This window comes from Aphelocoma coerulescens, chromosome 12, assembly GCF_041296385.1.
Source record: "Aphelocoma coerulescens isolate FSJ_1873_10779 chromosome 12, UR_Acoe_1.0, whole genome shotgun sequence".
Lineage (NCBI taxonomy): Eukaryota > Metazoa > Chordata > Aves > Passeriformes > Corvidae > Aphelocoma > Aphelocoma coerulescens.
The window spans coordinates 14,691,726-14,717,841 of record NC_091026.1 but is presented as its reverse complement, the minus strand read 5'-3'; the positions used below and the strand labels follow the sequence as shown (position 1 = coordinate 14,717,841).

Here is a 26,116-nt window from a genome sequence, read left to right as displayed (position 1 = left end):
CCTACCCATTAATTGTTAAGGACAACTCAGGGATACAAAGACATTTCCTTGGATTATGCTGTTTTTAAAACACTACTCCTTCCACCACTAAAATGAGTACCAGAGGCATGCATGTTTTTGGAGGATTTGTTTCTATTGTACACTCTTCACACCCATAATTAAAACTGGCTAAGTCTCCAACAGATTTTTAGTGGTTCATGAAATTCTTGACTTCAAACTACTATGTGGGGAACCAGCACTGACGTATTTGTCTTAGAAACTAGAACTCTTAGTCTTTGATTTGGCCCATTCTTATTTTAGGGACAAAAGGGCAAGTAAGTTCTATTTTGTTGCTTGTTCCACAAATAGACTGACCAAGATCAGGCAATGTAATTCCCACATGGAACAATGCAGAAAGCTGTCTTCCTTCTGGGTAAGAATGAGGACAAAGAACCAACTGCTAAGAAACTCCAGAAGCTGGGCATCAAGGCAGGAGCTGGCATGGAAGGGAGAGGCATGACAGGATACTCACACAGGGAAGGAGCAGCCTCAGCCCATGGGAAGGCACACAGTGGCACAGAGAATGCAATGGGATTTTCTGCCTGCTTATGTTATAGCAGCAGCATATATGCCAACTGTCTCAATCCATGCATTTTTACCTACTATTTTCCAATGTCTAAAGGCTTCTGAGTAACATTATGCAGTAAATATTCACAAGGTTTCACCTTGAAATGGATTGCGTGTGTGGCACAGTGAAATCACGTGTTGCCAGTGTACTGTGACAAATGCAAAAGTAATTTTACTTAACGTAGTAAAAACAACCCATTATATAAGGCAATGAAATTAGTAAGTTCTGTTCCTGGTACTAAACATTGTAAGAGGTTTTACTTTCTATCAACAGTGCTTGAAGCCATTGAAAAAAATCTCCAAAACATCAACAGCATTAGATTCAATATAAACACTCACACCATCAGTTAATACCCGAGTTCAGAAGCCTAAAAATAGCCCTGCAAGCTGTGATAATGCACTGCGCAGATCCCCACACAAAGAACACCCACCTGCGCACGCCACTCGCTCCCAGGGAACGAGGCTGCAGTGAGGAGACTCCTGTTCTGGCATGAGGACAGTGCAGGAGGGAGAGAAGCAGTTTGATATGAATCACTGCAGAGAATCTAATTTCCAGGTCTTTGGTGTTACACAACCACCCAAGAGGGACAACTTGAACTGTGCCAAAACCATTGCAATGGAAGAAAGTTTGCTTCCTACCACTCCAGATAACAAAGAACAGCATCAAACCCCTCTTTTTTCTATTTTCTCACTGAACACATGAAACATAAAAGGCATTTATATAATTTGTGATGCTATCACTATACACACACATACAGTAGCTCCCTTGTATGAATGAGTGCTGCAGAATGTCAAGAAATGGAAAACAAACAATAATAAAATTGGGGGGGGGGGGGTGGAGGGAATCCACAAGTTGAAGTATCCTGCACATTTTGCATTGCAAGGAAAATTGGTTTTAAGATTAAAAATTCCCTAGCCAATCTTTCACTTTCATTACACTTGTTGTCTGGTTTTGTAAAGTGAGATAAATGCAGCTCTACCACATCCTTCCACTTGCCTACATTATAGTGTTCTGTATTTCAAAATTGGGTGGATTTTAGTAAAACTGAAGAGCTGGATTTGAAATGGTGCCCTCCCACCCCCTGCTGGGAGATATCCTGAAGATACTGGTGTTTATCAATAACAATAAAAGCAGCAGTCTGACAGCAAAGGTAGGACTTCTTGGTGCTCTTACTGGAGGAAGGCAGGAAGATCTTTGCTGGCTGGGCAGCATAAGCACATTCCAGCCCAGCTGTACATGTGTCTTATTAAACTGGCCAGCAAAAAAGAAAAAAAAAAAGGCAAAACATTATATGAAACCTGAAGCTATGTCTGTGCACAGAGCAGGAGGTACTGCAGTGGGAGAGTGATGGCAAAACACACAGGACAAAACCACAGACAACCAGGCTTCACTGTCTTCACTGCATATTAAGACCCACTTATCCTTTTTCAAAATTCAGCAAACTCAGGCACCAATTTCACAACCACTTTAAACTGGCTGGTGTGAGCTAATACTGACACAGGCAAAAAGCATTCCTGCCCTCTCCCCCAATCCTGACTACTCAGTCTGAGCCTTTGCACCATCTGCTCCGTCCAAAACAAAGAGCAGAACCATCCACTCAAAGGCCCAACCCAAAGGTGTCACAAACCAAATGCCTGCTTGTGCCAAAGCTGGCAGTGAACTGAGTGAGGACTAGCAAGAATAAACTGTGACTTGATCCCAGGGAGAGGGATGCAGGCATAAGAACTGGCACAACAATGAACTGGGTTGTGAGCTGCAGTAATGATGAGTTTCCCGGTTCCTAGAAGCTCTGAGGGGTACATAGGAAAAAAACCAGACTTCCAAGGAATTTCATCTGATTGATATCAGCAGTACATAAGCTGGGCTTGCTTACACTGCAGCCTGCTTATGTTTACGTTTAGTACTGTCTAAGATGATTTTGTCATTAATATTTTGCTTTAAAGAGATTGTTTGGTTACCGGCTGCTATTATCCTGGAAGGAAGAGAATAATGGGCCTTGAGCTAACATCATACTTCTTAAAGTTGATCAATTGAGGACTCCAGCATGGTTACTTGGAAAATTGACTTTGCTGCTATATGGGGTGCATAGAAAGAATACCACCATTTGCTACATGACACCACAAAGCCAGCCTTAGTAAAGGAGCAGCAAAATCAGATAAAACGTAGTGCTACTGCCTTGTATTTGGAAACGAGTGCTCTGAAGTACAGCATGAATTAAATTCCCAGAACCTCCAGAACCACAAGGCAATGGACTTTGAAATAGGTGGATTTCTTTTCCTCTAGAAGCTGCCACTTTGGAGAGTGTTTTACATCCTGTAGAACAAAACGCATATATTGGGCAAGATTACTGGTTTTGATGTTTTCTTTTCCAAGTGAGCAAGCTTAGAAGTTCCTCAGGTTTCAGAAAACTGGAGCAAGTCCAAAATAAAACAGATGACTGAGTACAGAGGAACAACTTGACAGGCTTGTTGGTGCACAATCAAATGACAGCATTTTATGCCTTAGAATCAACTCCCCTTACACAACAGGCTTGTTTACACCAGAAATACAAAATATAATTACTACTCATGTAGCATGTGTGTACACAGAGAATGAAGGTTTCTGCACAGAATTATGTCATTTCCAGGGACTAAAATCAGGAAAGGACATTGAGTCCATTAGATTTCAAGTGTATAGCCACAGCTATTGTGAATCTCTGCCTCCTAGACAACTGGGACAGGGCAGAGGAAATAGCAAACAGCCCAGGAGCTCATCAGGGCTTTCAGCACATCCTAACTATCTGCCAACTCCAGCCTCCCCGGGTATGTTCTTGCGATCACAGAAAAAGGGGATGAGTATGGCCCTAAAGGTCAGTGCCCACCCTCAACCTGAATAGAGACCAATCCTACAGAGAGAAAAACTTGGCACTGACCAGTTCCTAGGTGCCACTAGCTGTCATTCTCAGTGTGTGGCAAGCAATATGTGAACATCAAGCCTTGCAATACTACACACATATTTATTTTCTGTGGCCATTAAAGCAGTCCCAGGTATTTTTAGAAGATAGCTGGTGGACTGCTTCATGATCCACATGATGACCTTTGGTTAAAGAGTACATGGCACTGTGATGGGGGACAGAACTATGGCAGTTTAAAAACCTTTCCTCTGACCTTAGAGGCCAGGAGAGGGCCAGTGTGGTATCTTTCCAGGCATACACATGGTTACATGTAGCTTGTTAGAGGCGGCAAGCCAAAATGAAACTGAAGAAAATGAGCGCTAGCTAATCCCATGCCAATGATGAGCAGAGCCAGAGCTTTACAGAGTACTGTAAGGCTTCTCATTATAATCTAGAAAAGTGAAAGAAGTAAAAACAATTACTTCACTAAGCCCACCTTAATACAGCAGAAAACCAAAATGCTTAAGAACTCAGGTGACAACTTCAGCCACATAGTAACAAAAGAAACACAGACAATTTTCCTCTTAGCAAGGAGAAGAGCCATGAATTTCATGTGAATACCATATATGCCATCACACAGTAATAAACAGTTCTTGAAACTCTCAGTGTACATCACATAAAACTTCTGACAGTTCAAACCCAGCTCTACAGATAATCCACAAACATCGGAAAGTCTTAGGCTCAAAACAGAAGGGTGCCCTGAAAGGGGCAACACCTTCTACCTATGTACAGAATTCACCATAATGCTCCACAGAAACCAGGGCTTTTCCAAGAGCCAGACGTGACAAACAGGTTCTTTGCAACCAGCAGGGTCACACAGAGAGGACACAGCACAAAACCACTCCTGGCCTGGCAGAGGGAGAAAATCCTGTGGGGTAAAAACCTAAGAAGGTGATCTCGCTAAAAGAGAAAAGGCTACCTTTTCTAAAAGGGAAAGAGAAAAGAGTACCTGGCTAAAAGACAAGAGTACCTTTTGGAAAGCTACACTGTATAGAATTGTGAATTAAAGGTTTTCTGACAATCTTGCCAAACAATAAGGAAAAACTCAGTTATGCAGGAACTGCTTCAACCCTCCAGGAGCCTGGTCTAATTGCATCCTTTACAAAGCAGTGCAGAGTGAGAGTGTCATACCAACCTGGACAACTCATTATCTGGGGAAAAGAGAACAGAAAATAGGACAAGAATCTCTTGACAGTGGTCCTTCTTTCTGTAATACAACTCAGGGAAACAAAACATCATTGCTGTCTTTGTGGCCAGCAGAGTTCTCTGACATGGCAGAACTTGCCTAAGGCACCAGAATATGCAAAGCTTATCAGGAGTTTACATATTAGACATACTGATGGCTATTTTCCTACATTTTTTTTAGTATTGTTGAAAAGATTAACCTGTTACCCAGCTGCATGACAACTGCAGGAGCATCTACACAAATTATAGAGTAAAAATATTTATTTTCTATACAAACACTACATTATGTATTTGTTTCATCAATAGGAGATAATAGGGTTTGGAAGTATTTTGGCTGTTATTACCTGAGCTAATAATGGCCTATTAGTCAATAATATTACCACAAACTTATGTAAAATTACATATAATATTTATCTATTACTGTTTATTTTCTACATTTTTAAAAGATATTTGTAATTGTTCCATACTGTTATGGAGCTCTCACAGAGTTGGATAATGCAAGAGCTAATCCAAGACTGCTACTGAAAAGCTGCTTGAATCTTTGTTACAGGTAGACACAACACAGAGCACTTAGGAATCTGAACTGCCTTCCAGGCCAATTACATTACTTGGATATAATTATTTAGTGTTAAACTGAATTAAGCCTAATGAGAAGCTTAAAATGTTGGCATTAATTGTATTATTTTGAAAGTGAATTTGAGCCTACAAATATTTTTTAACTTAGTATATAAGTCATGTGGTTACTGATTGCTATTCATCAATAAACTTACAGGTTTCATTGTATAGAAAGTGTTACACACTCCCTCTTCTGGTAATATCTTAAAAACACAGTTTCTAGACTAAAAGTGTATCATATGTTAGATTTTAAGTGTATTATATTGCTTGGAAGAAAAAAACCCTCAAAGCAGTACCATGTTTTCTTTTAAAAAGCCAGCAAACTGGTGATCAAAATAAATAAATAACAGGTGAAAACTACTTGACATAATGGCCAACTAAAATAAGCAGCTACCTTTTAGCTGTGCCTAAAACCAAAATGTTATTCATTCTTTTTAATTTGGTAAGAAAAATATTGTCCCAAGTTTTTCCAAAAGTGTGATTCGTGCCTAATGCCTGGTTACCATTCCATGCACTATTGCTGTAGGTGAGAATATAGATTTTAAAATGCTGCCTATTTTTCCTGAGGTGGCGGATGAAGTTCCTACAAAACATTGTTTTCATGTCAGTCCAGCATGGATAACCTTCTTCCACCTAGTACACCTCCTCTTCTCTGGGGGGCATTCTTCTGATAGCAGAAGCAGCTGAAGGCTACACATACATCCTACTGTCTAAAAAATAGTATTCACAGTATAGAAAATGAGAATTGTTAAATAAAATTAAGAAGTCCAAACAGAAACAGTAAAAGCAATGCATAAGAAACCAAAAGATGAACTATTAATAAGTGCTCACACATGCATATATCCATCTCTTCCCTTGATGGTTAGTGCCAGACAAAGCCAAGAGATGTGTCTCAAGTAGGAAACATTCTTGTTCCCCTCACCCCCCACCAAAATGTGCAAAATCCAAGAATGCCACGGTATTACACAAACCACATTAATAGCATTGCTGCTGAAACACTGAGAGAGGAAAAACTTGTGAAAAAGCTTTTGTTTGTTTTGCCTGTTTAGCCTCTCCTCATTTTTACCACTTTTACCCCTCATTACAGAGTAATAAAACCAGCACTGTACCTACTTCATTCTCCCTCCTCCAAGGTAATTTTGTCCTACCTTCCTTATTTAGCTTCCTCCATATTGTCTTCATCTATTTCTTTTTACATGTATTTTACTCAAGTTCTTTGTTTTACATTTCCCCTTTTAGCTATTCCCCAGTGTCCTCTCTTTCCCCTTCTCAGACACACACACAGACTGCAAACCACTTAATTCCAAGCTGTGCTGAGCCAGCTCTGCCAAAGCTGTCACCTCCCTGCCCATCAAAGCTGGGCACTGCTGCCCCAGCCATGTACTGCACAGCTGTACTGGGTGCACTGGTATCTTCACAGAAAGTAATGTAAGTGGTGGTTACTGATGGGATTTCCTATCTGACCTATGAAGTTGTGCTTGTAGAGAAAAAGAGACCATCCCAAACACAACAGTTGTTCAAGGGTCAGATGCTGGGACGAGAGGGTACAGTGTGTGCAACTGGAAACTATGTACTTCCATGGGAAAAAAAAAAAGGCAAAAAAACAACCAAAAATTATTTTCTTTGTGACAGTTCAATACTCAAAACAATTTTACAAGCTTCCCAGAATACTCCTCCCCGGAATCACAAAGCGCTGTGGTGTTCATCTGAGGTTTGCAGTTCTTGGAATAAATGACACAGTTCATGAGAACACACACTTCTCCCCCAAAAACTAAATGAGAAAGTCCTTATAAATAATTGATCTCTATGTGGTTAGCTTTTGAAATTAAACTACTTCTAACCTCACCTTCCAAGACCAAGTTCATATCTCCATGGCTCTGACACATTCCCATCTCTCCAGAACAGCAGAAATCCGTCTCTTTTTTACTTCAACTTGGGCTTCTTCCACCTCCCCAGCTCTCAAACAGGTTGTAGCTTCATTCTCCTGCATTCAGCTTAGGGCAGTGTGCCAGACCCTGAGCGCCCATGGCCTGTCCTCAGTGCAGGCCACCTCCCCTGGCTGGGCTCCAGCCTGGAGGAGTGGCTTAGGCAGCAAAAAGAACCCTTTTAGCTGTGAAGGAAACCTTCCAAGGATGTGGATCACGTAAGCTGATGCAAAACGGCCTTCCCTGAACCTGCAAAATATCTGGAATGATGGTTGGGAGAGCTGTGCCCTGCTCCACATGTCATTTCCTCTCACAAAATGAGTTTTGAGTGATGAAACTCAACCTTGACTTCTAGATTGGTTAAGTCTCTCATTGCCAGTTACTTTTAATTGTAGACCAGATGCAACTATCCCGGGTGGCTTCTTTCAAAGTGAAGCTGTAGTCAAATACACTCAATAGCTACTTTTTACTGGAATTACTTATCCTCTTCAGATCTCATTCCAATCTACACACTTTCTCCCTCTTGCTGAACAACTACTTCTGTGACAGTGAACATGGCACTGCTTCTTCTTTTCTCACAAAGATAAATACTATTCTTTCTTTCCACTTGTTCTTCCCCATCAGCATTTACTTTGAAAAACAAGCAGTCAGTCCCAGTCTCCAAGCAAATACCCAGCAAGAAGATCACTATAAAGGAGCAGGGTTCTCATGGAACCCTTGCTAATTCTGTAAGTTAGACTTGTTTTAAATACTTTAACATTTCAGTAAGGATAGAATAAAAAAAAAAAACCAAACTCTCTCTTCAGCCAATATTAAACCTGAAGGATTTTTGCACCTAGATCATCTGCTGTGGCAGAACAGCATAAAATTCATTTCACAATAACCAAAAATAAGAAGAGCCTAAAGCACATCAAGCCCTTGAAGTCTGTAGTATTTTAGTGCACACAGTGCTGTAGAGAGAATAACATGAGTAACATGGTAAGCAGTAAACTGAATAATCAGTATCTCTTAAATCTGAAGCTAAACATCACTTCTGTTCTTAGCTGATACTTAAAATTTGCTTTATTTCTTCAACTAGAGCTTGACAAACCACATACTCACAAAAAAGGAGGAAGTTTTACTAGAAAACTGCCATCAACTTCTCAGACTCCCTGTGCTTTCATGTAATAAACAAAGACCACAGCCATTCTGTGTACAAAAATAATTTTCTGCATGTGAACAGTTTGTGATGATACAAGTAACCACAGCACCGAACTCCACTGCTCCATAAAATCTGCATAGCACATTTGGTATTCAGCTAATGGCTTGGGGGTGCACATTTCAAAGCTCAAAATACGTTTACAGAGTTTCTTTCCACATTATAATAATTTCTTATTTAATTATGCATTATTTAAAAATCACTTAATAGTCAGCTGAAATTTTTCTTTTCCTTCTGAAACGAATTCTGTGCTGACCTCTGAGCACATTCCCTGCTATATGCCAAGATGATTCTTGCAAAAGGTACAGAATTTCACAAATCTCTACCAAGAAATTAAACTAGTTGTTGCTGGACCCACAGATTAAGATCCAACTCCTGGAATCTGGACTGTGTGAATTACTGTGAGACTGTGCATTTAAACAGGAGCTCCTGAACAGAAGCTGCCAATGATAATTTGTTTAAACATATACATTAACTGGAGCCATAATATGCCAAATGCCACCTGTGCACGTTTGGCAATATGCTTGGCAGATTGCTTCAGCACATCTGTGACACACCACAGAATATTCAGATTTATTTTGGTTGTTAGACTCCGACAGAAGATACCAAGAAAATTCTTATGATTTAAAAAAACCTTTTCACACTGCTTTAAAATGACTTCTGTGAACAGTGGACATTAATTGCTGAAACAAATTGCTTGCTGCCAAAAGTATGCAGGCCATAATGAAGGCTTATCCCTCCAAAATGAGGATGAGCTCAAGCAATCTTCCATGAGGAAAAAAAACCACACACACACACACAAAAAAACCAACCCGAAAACCAAGCAACAACCCAATCCTCAGGTCCAATGGCTTTGGAACAAGATTCAGTACATTCCTTTCTTTTCTTATCAGCTTTAAATGCTGCCTTTTACAGACACTTTATCTTTGACTTCATAATCCATGAATCCATGCTAAACACACTCTCTTATTCTACTCTAAACAAGCAATACATGTACAAAATACTTCAAAAAATACAACTTAAAAATATTAAATACTGTCAGATTTTTCAGAACAATTAGCTGCTGCTAAATTTAACAAAAATATAGTAGGACAAATTTATATTCGATTCATAGTGTGAGAAGAACCCAAACATGTAGTGCTGCAGGGACTGTAATACTTAAGTTATGTATGATACACATCCAAAATACATCACCACAATGACAGAGATAGTTAACAGATCATTTTTCCCAATTGAAATCACAAGTATCACATGTTCTCTCTGAATCCAGGCGCTTAACACCAAAAAAACCCGTAGGACTCCCAAAGTGGAGACCTGCAAAGGAAAGGTGGTTGTGGGCCCTGGCTGAGGGAGGAAGGACCTTGGTTATACAATTAGATGGAGAATCACAAAAGATCTCACCCAGACTTGGAGAATGGACCCAAGTAACCAGCAAACATCTTTCTCTACGGCCAGGATCTGCCCTCGAGTATACGGTTGTGTGATGACTTCTCTATTCCAATTCCACAACCTCCTAGAAACCACAATAGATGGACATATCTGTACAGTAACCCTGCTTCTGATTCCTATACCTCAGATTTAAACCTGCACTGATTGGAAACCAAAATGTTTAAGTAACTCCCCACCAGCTCTCGGGACAGCAGCAGCAGGCAAAGCTCACTGTGGTTGCTTACCTTTGCCACCATGCCAAACCCATGGAAGTTTATCAATATACTCGACACAGCTTTTTAATAGCTCAACAGCCCAACACACCATCATCATCTCTTTCCATCATCTACTGTATTCGTGGTTTTCACAATCACTACATGAGTCACAGGCACTCTCAGTGTAAGTTTTATAGATAGCCTTCATTATTATTGCTGAGAGTTTAACCTTATTTTGTATTCATGGATACTAAGGCACAGAGAGAAAAAACAACCTCTGAAAAAAAAAAACCATAAGGGAAGTAGAAGGAAAAAAACTCCACACCTCTCTATGCTGATGCTACTTTCACACTGCTGAGCTCTCTCTGAGCAACAGAGCAGCCCAGACAGGGCAGAGAAGCAGCTCCCATCAGCCAGGAGGCTGATAACCACAAGGAGATGAGATAAACCTGTGGAACAGCTGAAATGCCAACAAAAGGTTACACAGCCCAAAAACCACAGCACTTCAGGGTTTCCACGAACAACCTGAAATAACTGTCGCGATGGCTTCCTCAGAGAGCAACCTTTGGGTGCAAGCACAAGAACTGTATCTAACATGTCTCTGGGGAGGAGAGAATGGAAATCAAAAGGGAGACAGGCACATCCCATTGCCCTGAGGAGCATGACACCTGGCACATGATCATCCAGAGTGCAGAGAAGTACTCCTGAAGAAAAACACTTTCTGGGAATAGGTCATATAAGTGATCTCAGGTGTTTCACCCACAAGACTCAATGCCTGAACATTATATCTTTTTTACATCTTTCACCTCTGAACTGATCTTGACTCATCGAAGGAAGATGCTGTTACCATGAAAGTGTAGCCATTCACAGAACAACAGCAGGAATAGTAGCAATGAAGGATTTCAATCACTTGCCTGGCCCCCCAAATGAAAACAGCTGTGATCTGACAGAACAACTTTTCCTTGGCTGGCTGGTGTGCTCCTGCCCCACCATGTCCCCAGCAGTGCTACCACTCTAAGCCAAGGGCCTAAAGCCATTGGACTGCACTGCCAGCCAGCTACTATACTCAGACTGGAAGGAATACCACAAGTTGACTTCTGATATCTCATTAGGTTAGATTGCTCTAAAAAACAAACCTGCATGTGGTGTTATGTGTTGGAGTGAAAGCTCCTCTGGTCTCAGGCCCAGAGGGAAGCCAAAACATAGGGGTTGAATTAAAACCTTTAGACAAGCTGAGATACATGAAGCCACACCAAAGTGAAATAGAAATACAGATTTTTAACTTTTAGTAGAAATATATTATGCTAAGTGCCTTAAACATTAAAAAGCTGTAGCAGAGACCTTAAACACAGTTCTTGCTGCAGCAGTGTTACCTTTTCACAGAATTCTTTACTTTAGACAAAATATAGATAGAATTGTACTGTTCACAATTTTTAGACAGAGTGTTCACATAAACAATAAGAGCTGATAGAAACTGTATACGCAAATCTTGTGTAGGACTTACTATTGTTAGAATTAGACCAGGATAGGTTAAGAAAGGAAAACTAGAATTGTGTGTTCATCTTATTGGTCAATTAACAAATATAATTGGTCAATTAACAAATATAATCTATAATCTTTTCTGTAAGAAAAAATATATAGAGTACAGAGCATATAGAGCATATGGAAGAAGAAGCTGTTTCTGCCTGCTGTTTGCTGATGCTGCTTGCCTTTATCATGTAACCCACTTGAACTCTGCCTTCAAGAAAGCTGTGAGACTATGAAATAAAGAACTTAGCAGAACAGCAGCCTCCTCTGCTCTCTTACCCTGGCCTGAGAAGGAAGGGTGTCCCATCAAAAGCTCAACAGTTATGCATACCAACTCTAAAAATCAAGCATACTACATATACCAACACTATTGAATAAATTATTAAAATGGAAATTCATAGCTCAAACACGTTTGGATTGCCTAAAAAAGTAGAATTTAATTCTGAATTAATATCTTTTCTAGTCAAATGCATGAAATAGAAAAGAATCAGTTACATACACAAATCTGTCATTTGTATCAATAAAGTATTTTACTAAAAAGGTTCTAATTAATAAAGTTGCATTTAAATTATTTCTGACTACTTGTGATCCAGAGAAAAAAGCCAGCATATGTCCTGCAAAGCACTTTCAGCCTACCTAGTTAAGTAGTTTATCACAAATATGCTTTGGAAGAAATTAATTAGCTCATTACATTTAACTAATAGTTTGTTTAGCTTTCCTTTGACAAAAGAGACATTTTAACAGAGCATATTCTACTACTTTAGAAAACAAAAATCCACATGACAAATTTCAAAGAACACCAAGTACCAGCAACACACACAGCAACATACACCACTAGGAGCTGTAGAATATTTTAAGAGATTAATACTTCTCTGGCAGCAACTAAAAGACCCTAAGAATATCACAAAAAGATACATGGATGGACTGCAAATTTTCAGAATTTTTCAATCCCTGAAATCATATCATCAATAAAAAACTTAATTCAGAGTAAACTGACTGTGGTGAATCCAAAGGGTGCTTTACTTTCTTGTTATCACAACAACACACTTTTTGTTTTAAAATAACCATGTTTTCTGAAGATTCAGCAACTTCCTTCTCCTGAGCTATACAGTGTTTAAAAAAAAATAGATCATTGTCTGGTAATCTATCACCTGACTTATCAACTTTCACATTTAATTTTATAAATTAAGGGACAACTGTGTAAGGATTTCAAAAATGGGAAGGCTGATATAAGGCTTTGAGAACTAGTGCTACACAAAATCACCAAGTCAGCCTTCTTATGTTTCTGAGGCGATTAGTTTGGCAAACTAAGGTCCTTTAATGATGTTCACCCCACCCAAGCCTGTTTTTCTCATTGGAATGACCCCACCTGTTTCCTCTGCACGCCACAGCCCGTGCCAAGATTCTTCATTGTTCAGAACAAGCTTAAGAAATACTAAGAATAACCTCGTCATTTCTATCTCCTCCTTCTACACTTCTCTTAAAGTATGAATCTGCCACTGATGTAAGGTTTGTATTAGAGAAATTTTCACATTTAGAGATCACACTTCTACAGAGTGATACAGAATAGAAACATTATGTTAGTATTTATTACAACTTTTAAAAATACTTTCATGCCTTCATTTTGCAGTTCTCTGTTCACTCTGCGCCTTTGAAATTGCAAACAGAGCTTACAGAAGAGTTTCAGTTAACTTGACATAACAAGTCTAACAGCAGTACAAGCAGCATTAAAACATGCCATGTTTTCATGTCTATGCTCAAGACAAAATGCTGCTTCTATTCAGCTCCTGAGCTGCTTCTGCCACCTGTCCATAAGGGCAAACACAATGCTGGTTCCTACCATACAAACACCAGTTTGTCAGACTTTAGAGATCTCCTCATTTCACACAGACAACCTTAGGTGTCTGCAGCTATCCACAGCCCTCCATCACTACCATATTACTGACCTCAAGATGGAATATTCAATATGCCACCACTCAGAACTCTGCATCATCTAGTCCTCCCCCATAAATTTATTTTTAGCCATCAGAATCAGTTTAATATGAAATTTTAGAAGGAGTTATTGGACATCTTAAGCTTATATTCAGTGACACATGAGGAATCTCACTGGCAAGGGGTATACTTGTTCTTGGCTAACAAAAAGGCGTATAGCAACCAGAGCAAGAAGAGCAGATGGCCTTTTCTTCTTCTGGTTCCCAACAGCTCTGGAGACTTATATCCACAAAACTGTGGGTTTAAAAAAAAAGATCAGTACAGTCACCCACAGAATAACAAGCAAACTATTAAGAATTATGACACAAAACTTATTCAGGTTCTTCTCCGAGTCACTCTTTGTGACACAACTGCAGGATCCAGCAGCAGGGTAGGGCTATAATCCATAAGGCAATATAACACAAAGCCAACTGAGAGGGAGAAATGGTAAGTAGTTCACCCTCTGCACAGCCCAGAAAGGCCCTTCTCCAGTCTCAAGAAAGCAGAAGTGAGTATATATTTTCTTGCCAAAGCGCTGAATTATTTAAGATGCACGAGAGGTTATCCATTTTTCTCAACACCAGAAGAGGTTCCCTGCCCATACCCAGCCCATATCCTTATAAACACCAAGCCAATCAGTAGGTGCACTGGCCTAGAGAAAAGAGACCATGTACAAATACATGCACACCAGGGGAGGAAGGACTAGTTCAGAAGATGCTTTGTCCATCATGTTTATTAGGAGTTGGTCAGAAAATATCTCATGAATTTCTCCAGAAAAAAAAGCTGAATTCCAAAAAACCTCCTATCCAAATATTGGCATGAAATTGTTCGAGGGTAATTTCTAGTCTTGAGGAGAGCATGGAAAAGCAGAACTGCCAACCACCCCCAGTCAGGCTTGGAGGAAGTAACTGAGCACTTGAACTGGCATAGCACTTCACATTTTCTTAGTCCTCTCTAAACACTGGCCAACCAACACAAGAGCTTCCCCACATAGTTTATATACAAAACCACTGGACTAGTAAAACAAATACAAACTGATAATTCTGAAAATAAATAAATAAGCTTACTGGGTATTAGAAGTTTACTACGTTTTACAAATTTCACTGTAAGTTTAGCTTTCAGCTTCAATTTAGAATTCACACTGTACCAGAACCCATGTAAAAATAATCTGTCCAAACACACAAAGAGAAATGACACAGAGACAAACAGACTACACATATTGGCTGTGAAATACACTAGATGTCATTTTGAAACTGAACTGTAGCTATGCAGCATTTCAAGAAGGCATTAAAAAATTTAAAATAACAAGATCTTTACATAACTGCATTACAATGTATATAAAATTATTAAATACAGGTTATGTTCTTTGACATTTTTTATAATGTAATGATCTATGTACCATCAATCAAAAAAAAAATTGCCAGGCTTAATCCTGATTTAACCTCACCCTTAATTATTAAAAATAGTTAAGCACTTACCATAATGTGATTGAAATGCCTGTGGTTTTACGACCTGATTACAGTGGTTACACATCACCAAATAGAAATCATCATGAGCCGGGCAAAGACCAAATATTGGCATATCTAAAAACAAAAAGACAAAATGGCATCTCTCAGCTGCTGACAATTATAGAAAAACAGTTTAATTACAGAGCCATGACACTAGTGTTGAATCATAATTTTAGAGACATTTGTATCAAATTTGAAAATGAAGAGAAAAGAGCATATAATGCAATAGATAATTTTGTGCTGGAGTATTACAAAAGCAAAAATCTTCCTACAAAGATAAATGTAAAATGAGTGATTACTTGTAGAAAACATCTATTAGAAAACTGATTTAGGACTGATTATTTTATACCAGATGCAAGAATGCAATAAAAAAAGACTGACTTCAATTGACACAAACACAACAGAAGTGGGGATGTTTTATGTATTCTGAAAAGGGGTTAGGATTTTATTCCAGTGTCATTAAATGAATTCAAAAGTGAACTTCATTTGCTATCAATTTTTTAAAAACCATTTTAAACACACAGTCATTTACCAGGCAGAATTATATGCCTAATGGTTTTATTTGTTTAACAGTGCATTATAGTCCAGCCATCTGGTGCCAGAGATCCGTGTAACAGCTATACAGGAGAGAGAACTAGAGATAACAGTCTGTCAGAGCATGTGTGGATTGCAGAGATAAAAGACATACTTGGAGACTTTTACTAATAAAATTAGTTTCTACGATTTTGTTCATAAGAATACAGTTTGTTAAGAATATATTTAACAGTTATAATTGCATTCAGAGACTACTGGAGCAATAAATACAGCATTTACTACACAACTTAAAGGTATAGTACATTTATATAACTAAAACTGTTATTCAATCATTAAAAGACAAAAAAAGGAAACTGCAAACATTATATGTGGCTAAGGGATCTGTAACACTATTTAAAGGTTAAAAATTGACATAAGCAAACTTACTTTCTTACAAAAACCCTCAAATAAAAGATTTGTCTTAACAGTAACTATTTTCTAAGTTAACCTTATTTACTCCTGTGCTAGAACTGACCCCAGAGTTTTGTTTTACAGCTACTAATTTGCCTATGTATACTTTTAACAACATCCACTGTTTTGTTCATTGATAGAAAAGCAATTATGAAATAAATTGTGTTGCACATTGAGTGTGCCATAACACTAGGCAACGACTGGCAGAAAGACACCATCAGCCCTGTCCACTTTGTTTCTCACAGACAGAGAACATATCCACACCAAAACTACTCCCAGAATTAGTATGTATCTTCATCATAAAAAATTGAATACTTTCTTTCAAAAGACGTAAGGTCTATCCCATATGTTCCAAAAATCTTACTAGTGCTACATCAAAATTAAGCATGACACCTGCAATAACAGCCCTAACTGGATTTTGCAGTTGGATGCAAATGCAATGACCGAAGACATCTGACTTGACTGAGAGAGATCACAGCCACCTTCACCTAAGTCACAGGCACCTTTTTGCAACTGAGGTTACATCAAATAAACATATAATCTGATTTGCACTTCTTTAAGTAGCAACTCTTGCTTGTTTATTTATATGATATTTATTGAAAAAAATATTAAAACCTCTGGCACAACCAACTACTGCAAACTAGGTGAAACTAGTAAATATATGCTGAGGAGGGAAAATCAGATAGGAAAAAATAAACTTCTATTTTTCGATATCTACTTTCTGTGATGTAATATTAAGCTACGTAAGAAAACAAGTATAAGCTTAAATTTCATTGCTAATATTTCATGCAAGAGTATCATCTTTGGATATGCCCATGTATCAAAGTTTATACACACAAGCAAATACTCCAGGGTCACTTCCACCTGAGTACCAATACACCAGGATGAACGGGACAGTGACAGCATACACTGCCTGATATTTACATTGTTAATAGCCCACAGAGAGGCTACTCCTGTGTGATGCCTAGGGAACTGCAAATCCACACCCTGGAACTTGTTCCTATAGCTGTACCTTTCAGACTGGATCCTCAGACTTTACACCAACTTGTACTGAATGCAGGGGGAATCGGTAACAGGAGAGAAGGATTGCAAGACAAAGCGCTCCTTCCCACCAATGAGAGACACCACATCCATGTACCATCACTCTAAGAAACCTTCTATGAATATTTGCTGGCAATACAGAACTACAATTTTAAATGGCAACTGAGACAAATTGACAGAAATTGACATAAACAAAAGTGCTTTCCTATTTCAGTTTGAGGATCCCAAGAAATCTGAATCATTTACAAAGGTCCTTTACACTGTGAAACACCTTCAGTTTTAAAATCTTAGCTCCAAGTGACAGAAAGCAATGACAGAATACCAGGAAATACACAAACTCACAAAGGACCATTCTAAGAGTAAAACCACTTGACACTGAGAAAAGTATTTGCTGCACACCCAGAATCACAACCTGATTTCAAAGGAAGTCATGCACAAGACTCCAGCCAGATCACACAAATCAGTGTAAAAGATCTTGTACCCCACAGTGGTCTCCTACAGCACTGACATTAGAGCAACATCTCAACATAACTGTAGGAACCCAGAGTACTGAGAGGATTTCTCTGCCTGTTTTGAAGGGTTTTTACCCCCCTGAACAACACTCTTTTGACTTCCAACCTCGGACAAAATTACCAACGATCAGACAAGAACGAGAAAATACAGTGGTGTGAATTAGGTGATAGACTACTATGTAAGATTGTCACAAGGTGAAAAATTTAGAGGTTTTGGGCTTCTCTTTGTAGTAAATAGATAAGAGCAAAAAATACCAAAATGGAGGATTGTTGTTGTTCTCCAAACCCTCTTCTTCTTCTACTACTCCATATTCTGCAGTAAAAGTAATTTGGGATGACTGGATAAAGAATTGCACAGTTCCTGGACGTGGTACTGAATAATTGGTAGGAAAGTAAAAATAATATATGTTTCTAGTAACCATTGGTTAAATTATCTTTAAAAGGCTGTGTAAATCTTGATAATTTGACTTCTCTCCTGCTTTCTGTGTTCTGTGTTATGCCTGGGTCATGCTAGTGGCTCTGTTCCTCTGATAAAACTTAATAAACAACTATCTGGCAGCACTGAAACTCAAGGAAAAGTCTGGGTTTATTCTTTGAAACTCTTTGCAAGGACTTTAAAATATTCTCCCCCATCAGGAGGGATTTGATTTACGGCACAGTTTAGTGTCACATAACTAGTAAGCGAGTAGCAAAGTTGAGAGGCCTAAATGCAATTTAACAATGGCATTGGGAACTGTAAGGAGTGTGACCCAACCAAGATCAGTTAAGGCAACTGGAAGAAACCCAAGTCCACACTTCCCAACTCAGGAGCCTCATTCTTAGGCAGGTAAGCTCTCACATCTTTAATGTGCCTCACTGTCATTAGTTGAACAGGGGAAGAGTAGGTTTCAGGGAAATCTTGCTTCTCTTTCTGTGTTACAACAGGACAAACACGTATGTGGTACTGTTAGAGGAATGACAAATTAGACCATGCAAATTTTAGAGAACAATATACAGAACAGTTTAACAAAACTTACATAGTAAGTATGTACCAGGAGTAGGTGATGGATGCCTAATTTTTCTGTCCTGTCAGCCACTTATGAAAGTTCACATATATCATGCAGTTGATGTTCTAACATCTAATACTTTATACCTAATCCACTACATGACATGCACATTTTCTATTTAAAAGTCTAATGAAGTTTATAGTATTTCACCAGTGTCATCCAAATGCACTGTTAGTCTTGGTTTGAAGATGACTTTTTGAAATACTTCACTATGTAAAAGCCTGTGCCTCTCAAGGAAGAGCCTGGCAACCGTGATTTATATGCTCCTCTTTCAAAGCTGGGCATCTGGGAATATTTTTCAAGGTCACACAAAAAATTTAAATCAGGACCTCAAACTTTCCATGTATTTTTCCATAAATACAGTATTCATAGTATCAACATACAGATACTATTATAAGACCTGTTAGTTACATTAATTCTATTAACACCAGAAAGTAAAAAAAACTTCATTTACCTCCATAATAGGAAGCCACTGGACATTGTGACCTCCAGAATTCACTTCTCCTTTCAAATATAACTGAGTTTTTAAAAAGTAACTTTAAATGATGCATTACTGCACTCTTTATCAAGACTAGAACAAGCCCATGCCATACACAGTTCTGAGATAACTGCATCACTTGTTGAGCATGTAATAAGGAAAATGCTTCTTACTTGGAAAAGGTCAGTGTAGCATCATTTTCTAACAAAAAAAGAAAAAGCAATAATAGATAATTTGGCATATTGTACATCAACTTAAATGGAGCTCAGCACGCCTCATCTGGAAAACTTTCTTACGCTGATCTGCCATCTCTTTTTCTCTGAAACACATTGCAGAAACACACAAATGATTGAATAATTTCTTACTATTTCTAGCACTCTCAGGACAGCTACACTAAAGAAAGTAATTCTCGTGCTCATTAACTGTGCCTGTCTACTCTTAATCTCTCAATTCTATTACTTAACATCCCACAGAAGACATAAAACAGGCTAAAACCACCTCAGGGAACAGGCCAGCACCTTGCATTTATTTAGCCACTAGATTTCAGGGACTACTACAGCTACCTATTTCAATAGGATTTTTCTTTTTTAACTCCCCGAATTTATCAAATTTCCTACAAGTCTTGTTGTTTCTTTTCAGACTGGGGCCATTGCACAGTCCATCTATCCTAGTATCTAATAAGACAACATCCCTTCTAGAAATGAAATTAAATATCAACAAAAAAAGTGAGGTTAAGATCTTCTCCAGGACAGCAACTGCCGGAGGAAGAGAGTAAAGGGAGCCTGTGTGCAGAGACCAGAACACCAGTTTCCTATTTCCCAGAAGTCTGCTTACTGCAATTCAAAGAAGGAGGAGAGTGAAAACTGAATCAGAGGAAGAGAAAGCAAAACTACCAAGGGCAGAAGTGAAAGGCCAAAGAACAAACTATCAAGGTTATGACAAAAGAATAGAAAACTTGATCAAAAAAGCAAAAGGAGTATGTAAAAGCTCTGCAGAAATATTTTTAAGCCAGAACACTGATAATGCTCTTTTTCTCCTGTCCACTCGCAGCATAAACATCTGCTTATTAAGATTAGTTTTTAAAGTCCAAGCCTGATTTATGACAAACATATACATACTACTCACCACTAAGTGTAATTTTACAATGAACATTGTAGGCTGATGCCTGATGTGAACAGTAAAAAGTTTTGGCTACAAAGATTCCACAGAACAGCATAACATGCCTTCAGCACTACACCAACCTGGTTATACGTCCAGAAAAATTTTAATCACTATAGTTAATATTAAATGCATTAAAACCACAGTGCCCTACACTATTAAATTTATACTCACAGCCCAGATATACCTCTGTATTATCTTTACAACCTCCCAAACACAGAATTTTTTTTTTTTTTGTGGAGTCTGATCCAAATCCACCTTAAGTAGATGCACCAACTTTTATCAATTCACTAGGTTTTCCATTAAGACATCAGGGAATTGTTTCAGAAATACTATATAAGGAAATTGCAAATAGATCGCATTATTTTGGAATGTTGCCACAATCTGGATTGAACTATTTACTTCATGGACCAAGTAAGTTCAAATAATGTCCACCAACAGCTATCTTGAATACATTTGCTCTGTACTAGCTGGGTTTTTTCTTCTAATTAGAAGGTAATTAGTCTTGATCATACTAAGGTAAAAAATATGCAAGTACACCTTGTTTTAACTTAACTGGTAGATCTCTTTCTCTACAGGCACACTTTTAGTAGAATTTTAAGATAACACAACTCTCCATTCACATCTGAAAAATTTTGAAAAGGGGAGAAAACACCACAGTTGTAGTAACAAAATAGCTGACATCTTAAAGGAAAAGAAACTTTGTGATAACTCCCATAATTTGCTTGAAACACGTGTCTCAGGTACTGTCAGATCTGATAAAGTAATAAAAATATTTCTATTGTTTTACCCTTTATGGCTGTGGTAAACATGTAATTTATTATCTAAAAGCAGACAAACCCTCCCAAATTACTATTTTTAAGGGCTTGTGACCTTGAGGGAGAGGCACAAGGAGGGAGAAGGAAGGTGACTAACCAGCACTGAGGACCACATGAAACAGATTGTACCAAAACCAGGCAAATTTCAGGCAAAGTTCAGCTCTGTTACCACCAGACTAAAAACTTGCAGTCGGCCCAAAAAGCTAAACTTCTGCCAAGAAAGCTGCACAGCAGGTAAGTCCTGCTGAATCTATTGCTGACATTAATAGTCAATAACAGGTAATCTTCAGGCACAAGGAGAATCTTGGCTGCAAACTGAGGCAGCTACGAACAGCACTGCAACGTATCTTAATTAACCTGGTTATCTTAAGTAAAGCTCCCATCTATTCAAAGTAATATAGGCCCTTATTTGAACTGATATGAATGTTTTATTAAAAAAATTGAAGCATTCCAAGTTAGGACCTCAAAACTTCCCTTTCCTACACAGATACTTCACTTTCTGCAACTAAACCATTATTTTCTAAACAATATTTTCCAAACTATTTTGGAGAAACACTCAAGTACTTATCATTCGCAAACACATGTGTTTTTGTATACTTATCAATGCTGAAGTAAAATTAAACTACTGCACTTTTTTTACTGTGTACCATGCAAGAGGAAAATAAAAGAAGAGTATTCTAAACAGATATTGTGAAGAAAATAATTAAACCCATATAGGAATTAGAGTGCTCTGGTTTTCACAAGTTTTGAACCAAAATAAGAGATTCTAGCAAAACATATATACTTCAGGGTTTTCAGCAAAATTTCAAGTAATGAACACTAAGGTACTACTAGGACACAAGTATTTTATGAACCATATGTGCAGGCCTAATGAATTTGTGCCTGCAAAGAACATACATATAATCAAACAAACCAAACATAAAATGATCAAATCTACACACAGAAACACTGTTTTAAAAAATCTCTCCTGTAAGGTTTATGCTCATGTTACCTCAGATACAGAATAGCCTTTTAATACAAAATAAAACACACCAAACACACATTCCTATATCTGAGCTGTTTCACGTAACTTCAGAGGGAAGCATTGCTGAAGTATTTTCTTCAAGGTTACCCATTTTTAAAATTCCTTGCCAACTCCGCTCAGTACATTAAGTAACTTACATTTCCTGCACATACAGCTTTGGAAGTCCAGCTACTTGAGGGGACATTTGAAAGGCAGCACTCTTCCTGGGTTCTGAGCACAAGTGCATGAACTTTGTTTCACTGAGTAGTTGCTGATTGATCAGCTGAAGGAAGGAACAGCTGAAGACTTGATTAACTGTTTTTACTGTGTTTTCCACTTCGGCAAATAACCTGGCATCTTATTGAATACTCAAACCTCAAAGTTTTGGCTCAGAGAAATGACTTTCAGTTCAAGACCAAAAAACCACACAATCTGGTTTAACTAGACACAGGAGCTGCATTATGAGATTTGATCACTGTCATAAGTCTCTACCACTGTTAGAACGCTTTCATCACCTCTAAAAGAGAAGTCCTTTCTGTTTGGTCGCCTTTCAAAACTCATGACAGTCTGTATTTCCAAAGCTACAGCTCTGTAGATTTTACTTTTTGCTTTTCCCAAATTCAACTCAGATTGTCACCTGGTGAAAGGGCAAAGGATGACCTACCTCTTTTCCAGAGGTTGTGTTGCATTCCCAAAACCCCATCCCCTGCACCACCCCCTCAAGCTTCACTTCCAGCAAAAAGGTTTGCTGCAGGCAGCAACACTCCTCTGTGCACACACAGGTGGCAAATCCAAGAGCCATCCTTGTGCAAGGCTACGGGCACAGCAATTCTCCCAGAGCCCTTCCTTCCTCCCTCCCTCTGTGAGAATGCAGAGTGAAACACTAAATTTTAGTTCTCTAAAATTTAACAGTTCTGGGAAATGTTTGTATTGTACCCAAGGATAAAAACTGAGCAGCAGATGCCAAAGAAAAGTGTGTCATGCACACCTGCACCTGTAGCCTAGTGCATAGCTGGGAGTTCTAATTTTAGGCTCCCAAGATTTCAATGTTCCTGTAATTATATATAAAGCATATTAAAGTAGACATTTAAGTATTTAGTTAAATTCTTTGTATATGAATTCAACTACACACAATTTTTTGGAAAATCTAACACAAAACATGTCAAATTGTTCATTCAAACTATTAAACAGATTTTCTAAGTTTATTGTACAGAATAATACATAATTTCAGTGAACAAGCTTACAGAAGATTGTCTATAGAAAGACTGATGAGTAAATTTCTCAATGAAACACAAGTAGCATATTTTAATCTGCTGAAAAGCTTTGTAAGTCTCCCTACACACATTGTATCCTGTTACATCAATTTTTCATCAGCAATTTGAATTAAGTCAGTCATCTGCAAAAACCATTCCCATTTACTTTTTAATGAGTTTTCAGACCTAAAGATATCTTTAATTTCTCCAACCAATTTGTATATTACACAAATGTTGAACACAATCTGTCTGTAAGATATCTTCATTCAAAGTCATGCATTATTTTTAGGTGACATGATCTCATCATGCCACTGCTGTATTTTGGGAAAGCCAACAAACTATTATTTATGCTTTTCTGTTAAAAAAAAACCAAGCCAATTCTAAAGTAGCTTAAGGGACCCTCAAAAATGAATTGAGTTTTGCAATTATGACACAAAAATGAAACTGAATTCAGAGAATAAAAACCCCATAATTTGCACAGTAAAATTAAAATCTGGACTAAGCTAATATGAAAGGGTACACAGAAACACTTCAATTATTATGCAGAAAACCTATTATGAGGCAGGAGGAAAGTTCTGGATAAGCTACTAGTCAAACACAGCCTCAATTAAACTGAAATAAATCATCCATAGAATATTCTAAAATGTATCTTAAGTCACACAGCCTGAAGCACACTACAATTATGAATTGTTTTAACATCAACAGGTTCAGTACTTTACTCCTGTTTTACACACAGCATTCCATATTCTCTGCAGCAGCTGTGCTTCCAGAGTAGGAAAAAGGAAGTTTGTTTTATTTAAACCTAAACTCACAGTTTAGCTAAAACTGCTAATCACAGGGAAAGTATTTTGGTACAACATGACTGCAAATGGTGAACATGTTCCAGGCTTCTCAGCCTCTCCCATCTCCTACCTAGACATGCTTTTAAGGGAAAAAACCCGTGGCATGTGTGTGGCATTTTTGCCACTTTCCTGTGTGACTGTCCATATCCAGCCATGCGACTGGGTGCTGGCTGTAACTCAGTAACTGAGGAAGCAGAGCAGTAACAGCCACTCAGATTTACATATTTTCTTACTAAATGGGAACTGAAGGAATACAATGTGTCCATGACTACATCTTTTGTGATAGGAGAACACACCAAAATCTAGCAACAATAAAGTGCACCTTTTTCCCTGCTACCTGGGATGTGCACAGCACTCATCTTTCCACCTCTTCCCTGCTAGCCACAGCCTCAGATTCCATGTGACAGCAGCATGGTGTTAATTCTTTAATTGTGCAAACACAACACATCTTTGTGCAAAGCACAATCCAGCCACTTTTCACATTGTGCACCTGATACCTGAGAGAGCAAATCAGCATATTCAAAAAATAATTTTAAAAAAATGAGTAAGGAAAATAATACACAGGACCTGTCAACTGAATTATATATCAATATTTTCTTTCATAAGGCAAGCTAACTACCTAAAACCACCCCACCCCTGCCACTCCCATTCTCCATGCACTGGAATATCCACCTCAAAAATAGGACTCTTTCAATCATGCCTAATATAGCCATAAGGAAACTGATGTCTGTTGATTTTCACATACCAGCTTACACTTCCTCACTCATCTCATTAGTTTTTCCATTAAAAATTACTTCCTTTGCTTAGCAGATTTACTGAGAGTTGATTTGATACAATAAAAAAAAATAGTGTGAGTTGTGCAGCAACAGGCATATAAACGTACTACAGCAAAAAAACCCCAACAGCACTGTGATATTTAATACGACTAAAAGAAAGCGGAAAATAAAACAATATTTCTGTTATTATAATGCAGTAAAAGGGCTAACCTGCTTATTATGTATTTGAACACACATGTAGTTACACAAAGTATTTTGAACTTGGCTATTGCATACCTTCAGACATAGAAATATGACTATTTCAATTATTTAGCTAAGGAACTGGTAAATCTTAAGTGTTTACTTCTTACAGTTGATATATTCCAGCACATATAGAGCTACTGTCATGAGAGGTTTCCTTCCAAGGGGGGACCCACTTGTTCAGAAGGGTTAGGCTTTAAATCAGTGCTAGCTGTCCTCTGACACGCAGTTATACAAATTAAATAAGCAAGCAGGGAAGAAAAAGCAGGCTACCTATTCACAGAATAAGGTCAGTAATTTCACTGCTGGCTATAGGTGATACAACACAAATACAGCTCAGCCTAAAAAATCTTCATGGAAGTGAATTTTTTTTTTTATTGGTATGGAATTTTGACTTCTTCTAAAGAGGAAATTTAGGTCTTGCCTTTGCACGTCACCTCCCCTTTAGAATAAACCCATCGCTATCCGTATTCCGAGATGTATTTCTTCACTCTTAAGAGAGATTCACCTTATTTTCAGAGCCCACCTTCACAAAATCCTCCAAAATTCCATCTCTAAACACTAAACATAAAATACATGATATGTGTGTTACAGGGGGGGAAAAAAAAAAAGACTTTGAAAACTATGGGTGAACAAATCTGCACCAGGTATTATTCTTCCATATCTGGCACTAGCTCTCTGCTACCGAAATCATGCATTTCACTCTTCAACAGAAATGGGTTGGGAACGACTGCAACTTTTAATATTTTTAAATTAAGATGTATTTAAAAATGAAGATCACTTAGATCATATTACACATGCAGAAGATCTGAAAGGACTGACATGTTTTAAAGTAGTTTTTCTACTGCTTTCAT

The 26,116-nt window shown here is 38.1% G+C and overlaps 1 protein-coding gene across 5 annotated transcripts in view; it reads right to left on the bottom strand.

Annotated features, from left to right (window-relative positions):
* The window catches only part of ATXN7 (ataxin 7), an 87,911-nt gene that overhangs the window by 21,878 nt on the left and 39,917 nt on the right, over window positions 1-26,116 (bottom strand). For 3 of the 5 annotated variants that reach the window (XM_069028273.1, XM_069028272.1, XM_069028276.1), the window contains one exon: window positions 15,082-15,186. The exons of 1 other annotated variant lie outside the window; for it this stretch is intronic. In XM_069028273.1, the coding sequence (XP_068884374.1) occupies window positions 15,082-15,186 (105 nt within the window). Of the gene's footprint in view, window positions 1-15,081; window positions 15,187-22,309; window positions 22,371-26,116 lie in introns of those variants that run through there. One more of the 5 variants, XM_069028277.1, reaches the window with a different exon arrangement.